At 33.3% G+C, this 7238-nt stretch overlaps 1 protein-coding gene across 1 annotated transcript; it reads left to right on the forward strand.

The window, feature by feature from the left end:
- The first annotated feature begins 2524 nt into the window (after nucleotides 1-2524).
- Nucleotides 2525-5113, forward strand: LOC108199019 (cationic amino acid transporter 1-like). Its single transcript, XM_064085791.1, has 3 exons — nucleotides 2525-2611; nucleotides 2876-3292; nucleotides 3379-5113. The coding sequence occupies exons 2-3, from the start codon at nucleotides 3091-3093 to the stop codon at nucleotides 4779-4781; spliced, it is 1605 nt and encodes a 534-aa protein (XP_063941861.1). The 5' UTR covers nucleotides 2525-2611; nucleotides 2876-3090; the 3' UTR covers nucleotides 4782-5113.
- The last annotated feature ends 2125 nt before the right edge of the window (nucleotides 5114-7238 follow it).

Here is a 7238-nt window from a genome sequence, read left to right on the forward strand (position 1 = left end):
TATTAAATATCACAGAATTGATATAGTTTTTTAAGGATTTAAGCACAATGGTTCAAAATTCTATAGATTTAGGTGGGATTTCAAAGGGAAAATATTTCCAGAGCTGAAAAGCATGAACACACGAAATTATCTCTCAGATTGTTTTTTTTCTTTTGACGTTATTGTACGTGTACGGGGTTAGTTTTGTCTTTTTATACTTTGTTTGTTCTTTGAATATAGCATTTTCTTTTCAAAAAAAATAAAAATACAGTGAGCAACCTCACAAATGTGCATGCTAGATCATACTTTGAATGAAACTTGACTTCTGAGTTTTTATCAAAGATAGAAGAAAAAGGCGTCATAAATGAGCCCCTTTCAATGGGTTTCGAAGACGAAAATTATTTGCATATTCTTCTTTAGCTCTTTATATTACAAGGTTGGATAATGAAGGCTATTCAGCTTCATTTATCGATGGGGGTGAATAGATCTTATTCTTTTGAAGTTAAAGGTTTATGTCTTTATGAAGTCCAAAAAATCATCAGCATTTATATACAATTGAATTTTGTCATTTTAAATCCATACCTTGTGTTTGGTTGGGGGAAAAAAAATAAAATCAACCAATACCACAAGCCCAAGAGATTTTGATACACAGAGGAGGAAGTGGGCATGAGATGGAGATTGGACAATCAATTTCATTTTGAATATTTTTATTATATCTAAGTAATTAAATAATAATATTTATTAAAAAACAAATAATGATACAATATATATAATAATAAATAATAATAATTTTATTAATACACCCTGAAAATGAGCTAAAAAAATAAATGTATCCTAGGATAGGACTGTAGAAGTAGTAAGAGACTCTAGATAAGATAGCTATCTTTGAAAATCGGAATCCTTTTAGGACTCTTGGAGTCTTATGCTCATCAATCCGACTACTAGTAGGACTAGGATCCGAGTTTCGGGCTTGGCAGGACTTGGACTTGGGCTTGTGCCTTGAGATTGGGCAAACCATGTTTCCCAAATGTGGATGCCCCGGTGGGTTTTTTATAACCTTAATTTTCTAGCTATGAATTCGGGGTGATAAACCCAGAACCCAAGCCTTTTATCACACCTGGGCTCAAAATAACCCAATAATTTTTAGGGCTAATTTGAGACTCATATCAGTTGTATCTCATTTTGAGTTTGTGTGTATTCTTGATCAAATATCACAGGGTTGATATAGTTTTTAGGATTTAAGCACAAATGATTCAAAAACTTATGAATTTTGGTGGGATTTCAAAAAACCTAAAATAACATTCATATAAATCCGTCATTTTATGAAATCCAAAAAAAATCCATCAGCATTTAAATACAGTCAAATTTTAGGCACCGTTTGGTTCATAAGGATATGGAATCAGGTATGATTTTTTCATTCCAAATCCATAGCTCGTTTTTGGTTGAAAAAAAAAATAAAAATTCAACCGGGTACAAAAAAACATCAAGGTTTTGATACCCAAAGGAGGAAGTGGGTATAAAACGGGGTTAAGAGAATCAATTCCATTTAGAATGTTTTTATCTCCATATAAGTAATTAAATACTATTAGTATTTAACAAAAAATAATTAATGATACTTATAATAATAATAATAATACTAAATGTATCCTTAACTGTCCAGATACAATGTACCGTAATGATGCATTTTAACCGAGCAATCATCAAATTACATATGCTAATCACTGTATGTCCAAATACATGCAACTATGCAAGTATGCAACTAGTCAACTACTATTTGTACCTTACATGCACTGTAATTCAAAAGTCCCCGAAAATACTTTCGAATTCATCCCCTCCGATGGTAAGTATCTTTAATCTCCTAATGTAGACAAAAACTTACGTTGTTTGTTTTTTGTCAAGGTATAGAATCTTCTAATAACAGCAAGCACATAAAAACCAACTTTGTCAATGACTTTAGCCGTTGGAACAGACAATTTTAATTTTTTTTTTCGACCTTTATTTACAAGCACACTTCAGATGTGTAGAAGAGAGGGTAGAGAGTGAACAGAGAATAGTGTCTTTGTAGTTTCTCCTTGTGCGGGTTAGTCTTTGTTTTTCGAATAAATATTTGAATAGAGAATAAATATTACAGATTGCGTTGAGGAATAACAGATTCTTTTATATTCATTGCATAGATATCATTTACAGAAAATATACGCGTGTTTGTTTGAAACAGTTGGAGGATAAAATTGTAAGTTTGTGTAGATCTGATTTTTTTGCTTTTTATATAGGTATTGGTCATTTTGAGTGCAAATTCTGCTCCCTTTGTAATTAGTTTATTTTTCAGATTTTCACCAGTTCTTCTGTTTTGGCTGATCCCTGTTGGTAAGCAATTTTGGGTCTTGAGAGGGTATTATGTATCATTTTAAAAGTTCTTTGGCTGTGATGCAGTGATCATAACCCATTGCTTTGGTATTTTTAGTTGTGGATACTATGTTATGCATTAATTTCTGCTTGTGCTTATTAGTCTTGGTTTTTCAAAGAAGTGTTTGAATTGGCTGCTTGTTTTTTTAGTTTCTTAATTCTTCTTCTTGTGATATTTGCAGATCGTAATTGTGATATCAAGTTGTGCATCAGGTTATTGTTTACAGAGGTATAGATGTGTGTTTTTAAGTCTTTTTTCAAAGCAAATATTTTGAATATATTGATGTCAGTTTTGTAATGGCATTAGTTTCATTTTTGTGTGGTATTTGTAATTGTGATAACATGCCATGCATCTTGCTTAATTTCTTCTCATCAGTATCAAATCTGACTTTTGAGACAGTAGTTCAACACAAGTATTTTTATATCAGTTGAAAATACTAGCAAGCTTGACAGAAATTTGTGTTTTTTAATAGTAATGCTGTGTTAATTGTAGGTGGTAGGATGGAGATTGTTAGCCAAGATGGAACGGGGATGAGGAGGCGAGGGTGCTCATATATAAAACAAGAATTTCTTCCCGAGGAGTCATTTAGGAGCTGGAGAAACTATGTGAATGCCCTAAAGGAGACTCCCACCCGGTTCATGAATCGGGTACTGACCAGGTCAGATGATCAGGCTGAGTTGGAGGCCAAATCTCAGAGCTAAAACGAGATGAAGAAGACTTTGTCTTCGTGGGACCTAATGTGGTTTGGCATGGGGGCTATGATTGGAACTGGAATATTTGTTCTCACCGGGTTGGAAGCGCGGACAGTTGCTGGTCCTGCTGTTGCTCTCTCATATCTCTTCTCCGGGATATCTGCTTTGTTATCTGCATTATGTTACACTGAGTTTGCAGTGGAGATCCCAGTTGCAGGTATATACACATCAAAATAATGCCATTATGACATTGACCAGTACTATTAAATTTAATCCAAAGTTCAATTTTTTCTGTTTTTTCAGGTGGATCATTTGCCTATTTAAGAGTGGAACTTGGTGAGTTTGTGGCCTTCATTGCTGCTGGAAACATAATTCTTGAGTATGTTATTAGCTGTGCAGCTGTGGCTCGATCATGGACATCCTACTTAGCAACACTCTGCAATAAAAAACCAGATGATTTTCGTATTTATGCCAGCGGACTTGGAGAAAACTATAACCAACTTGACCCCATAGCTATTGGCATAATCATAGCTATCTGTCTATTTGCAGTCTTTAGCATCAAGGGGTCATCGCGTTTTAACTACATCTCCTCATGCGTCCATATGGCTGTGATTCTCTTCATCATAATCGCTGGCCTTATAAATGCAGACACTAATAACTACCATGACTTTGCACCCTTTCAAGTCCGCGGCATTTTCAAAGCCTCTGCAGTCTTATTTTTTGCCTATACTGGATTCGACGCTGTTGCAACAATGGCAGAGGAGACCAAGAATCCTGCCAGAGACATCCCTATCGGTCTCATAGGCTCAATGGCGATCACCACCTCTATCTATTGCTTGCTAGCTCTCACACTCTGCCTCATGCAATCATATAAAGATATTGATGTTAATGCTCCGTTCTCTATAGCATTCCACGCTGTAGGCTTGGGTTGGGCTAAATATCTTGTTGCATTCGGAGCACTAAAAGGCATAACATCTTCGTTACTTGTTGGAGCTGTGGGACAAGCTCGTTACATGACACACATTGCAAGAACTCACATGATGCCTCCATGGTTCGCAAATGTCAATTCAAGAACAGGAACTCCAGTTAACGCAACTGTTGTCCTGCTTATAGCAACCGCAGTTGTTGCATTCTTCACTGACCTAGGTATTATTGCTAACCTTCTCTCAATCTCAACCCTCATCATCTTCATGCTTGTCTCTGTCGCGCTTCTTGTGCGTCGCTACTACATTAGTGGCGTGACAACAACAGATAACCGCAACAAATTTATTGCATTTGTCGCGCTCATACTCGGGTCTTCAATTGGGACTGCTGCATACTGGGGGATTAGTGAGGATGGCTGGATTGGATACTGCATAACCTTGCCAATCTGGATTCTTGCTACGGCTGGAATTCGGGTTTTTGTTCCACATGCGCGGGAGCCAAAGCTGTGGGGAGTTCCATTGGTGCCCTGGTTGCCATCTGCATCAATTGCAATCAACATTTTTCTTCTTGGATCTATTGACAGGGACTCGTTCATTAGATTTGGAGTCTGGAGTGCCTTTCTTCTGATTTATTATGTGTTTCTTGGTCTTCATGCTTCCTATGACAGCGCCAAGGAATGCCAAGACAAGAATTATGTCAAGGGTACTATTCCATCTAGTACAGGGGAATCTGCATCAGTTGCTGCTGCTAACAAGAATGGTCACACACATTTCAGTGTCTGAATTTTTTTCATAGGTGTTATAAACTTATAGTCATCTCCAGTTATCAGAAGTTTTGGACCCCTTCATAGTAGCTGGTGCAGGGATATGACATTATTCTGAAACAGTAATTTGCTTTTCCGTGTTTAAACTTTTGTAACCTTGAAATTTAAGGCTTAAATTTGAGTTTCAGGCTTCCGGCACTTCTCCGCTCTTCGATCTTCATCTCGCTTATTGATTAAACATCTTTACTTTTTCATCCTCTCTCGTATTTACTAGTTTTTTTAAAATAAAATCAAGATCTTATCCTTGTTGGATGAGTTCATGTTGAGTACTTTATACTTTGTTATCACGGTTGTGTCCAATTTTTTTAGATGTTAAATATTTTTAATTTGTATTTTGATATCTTCGTGTGCTTTATTATGACTTTCGTTAGTTGCCATCCAATGTGGTATTTTATCTAATTGATAGTTCTGAATATTGGGTTACGGATGATACTCGTCAATTGCGATGTTACTATGTTTACCTAAGTTGGATTACTCGAGATATGATTGTTATGTTTTTAGATTCAAGAATTTAATATTTTGTTTGTTAAGCGATCTGAAAACAAAATAATTATTTGTTTAGCTCGTTTTTTATTTCACAGTCAGGTTGTAATTGACAGATGTTTGTCTCGGCTGGGTTTTCAGTATTTTGAATGAATTCTTCATTTTCCGTCAAAAAAAATTCTGATCCGCTGAATTTTAAAATTAGATTCTTAATTTTTATTTTAATATAAATTAAATTATTTTCAAAATAAGATAGATTGTTAAAATATATCATAAATAAAAATTGGGCATCCCTTATTTGTAAATTATGACACGTGTTCCTGTTATCTCAAATTGGGCGTCCCTTATTTGTAAATTATTGTATTATCTCTCTCAAATTGATTTCTTATATATAAAGCTATCCGCCTTAAAGGTAAGAAGAGGTTAACTCACACAGTCACACTGCTCTTGAGTAGATTACCTGTTTTACCTGCTTGATGCATTCGGTGAACCACCGTATCCGGAAGTGTGAGGATAAATGGATAATTTCAAGAAAGAGATTTATTCCAAATTTTATTTTATTTTTTTGGCTTTTTTCAATAAGAAATAATAGTCTAAAATTTTACTAAATCAAATTAAAATACATCACATGACATACAAATTGATTGATGGGAGATAAAAAATTATATGGTAGAGTCAATTCTAAAAAACGCTTACCAATTGACGGGAAATATCAAATCAATATATAGCTCTGTTTTATTTTCTAGTTTTCTGAAATTTTTGGACGAAAAATATAAAAATAAAAACTATTATTTTTAGTTTCTAATATATTGGAAGCACGTTTCAGAATTGTCTTTTTCAGAATATCAAAAATAAAATCTACCTACGTTTTTTAGTATCAAAGTTATCGGAAGAAAGTTTTAAATTATGATTTTAATTTTAATAACATTAAAAATAAAAATTATCTTTTTTAATTTCGGATATATTGGAATAAAGTTTCAAAATTAGCTTTTACAACGTATCAAAAATAAAGAACTACCTACCTTAATAAATATATCAAATTAGAATTTGAAACTTCTATTCAATTATTTCGATACCAAAAAAGGCTTAGTTTTCTTTAAAGACTATGATCATATTTTCGAAAAAGGTGTATATAAAAAAAAAAAATATTTTTCATAAACCAGTTTTTTTCTCAAATCAACCCAATAAATTGAGATCAGATATCCTAAGATTTATTATAAACAATTTATGTGTGTCTATTTATTTTCTCTGTCTAATACAACAATGAGTTACCTATGCTAGATGCTTTGAATGTTGATAGAGATGATTGGCTGATACATGACGTCTCTTAGATAGCTTTGTTTTATTTTTCAAATTTTTTGAATCATATATAATTTTTATAAATTACCGCAAATTTATTTTATTCTATAAATATTAATTTTGAATCATTAATATAATTTTTATAAGCCGTCGCAACACGCGACTTTTCAACTAGTTAAAAATAAGGAAGATTATATGAACATGTGTGACATTTTTAAATTTAATTTTATAAATATTGTGTTAATATTTAGCTACTAACTTTCATCTTTTAAAGAAAAAACCAGCACACAATTAAAACCTAAATAAAAACTAGCATACAACAAAAAATCTATATATATTTTATAAAAATCAAATTCATAATTCAGAATTATTGCACCATTGAAAAGGAACAAGGAATGAGCAATAATTGGAAAAAGCTAGCTAAAGAATAAAAAACCGTGCCGACATTAACACTTTACCCATTCTTTAAACCTAAATTATTCGTGTCATATTCTTCTACCCTACCCTCGTATATCAATAATACAATTCAAATCCACAAATTTGATTTTTAAACACATTTATCCCCCATACGCCCCGCTCCTTTATAATTCTTTTCCGCCCAAAAATATTTCAATTTTATCTCTCCACATACACA

Source organism: Daucus carota, chromosome 1, assembly GCF_001625215.2.
Source record: "Daucus carota subsp. sativus chromosome 1, DH1 v3.0, whole genome shotgun sequence".
NCBI classification, from domain to species: domain Eukaryota; kingdom Viridiplantae; phylum Streptophyta; class Magnoliopsida; order Apiales; family Apiaceae; genus Daucus; species Daucus carota.

What these genes read in the sequence shown, in the direction of transcription:
- LOC108199019 (XM_064085791.1), top strand. Translation starts at nt 3,091, where the DNA reads ATGAAGAAGACTTTGTCTTCGTGGGACCTAATGTGGTTTGGCATGGGG. An exon ending in AGTGGAGATCCCAGTTGCAG is followed by an intron (nt 3,293 to 3,378) that starts GTATATACACAT and finishes CTGTTTTTTCAG; the next exon opens with GTGGATCATTTGCCTATTTA.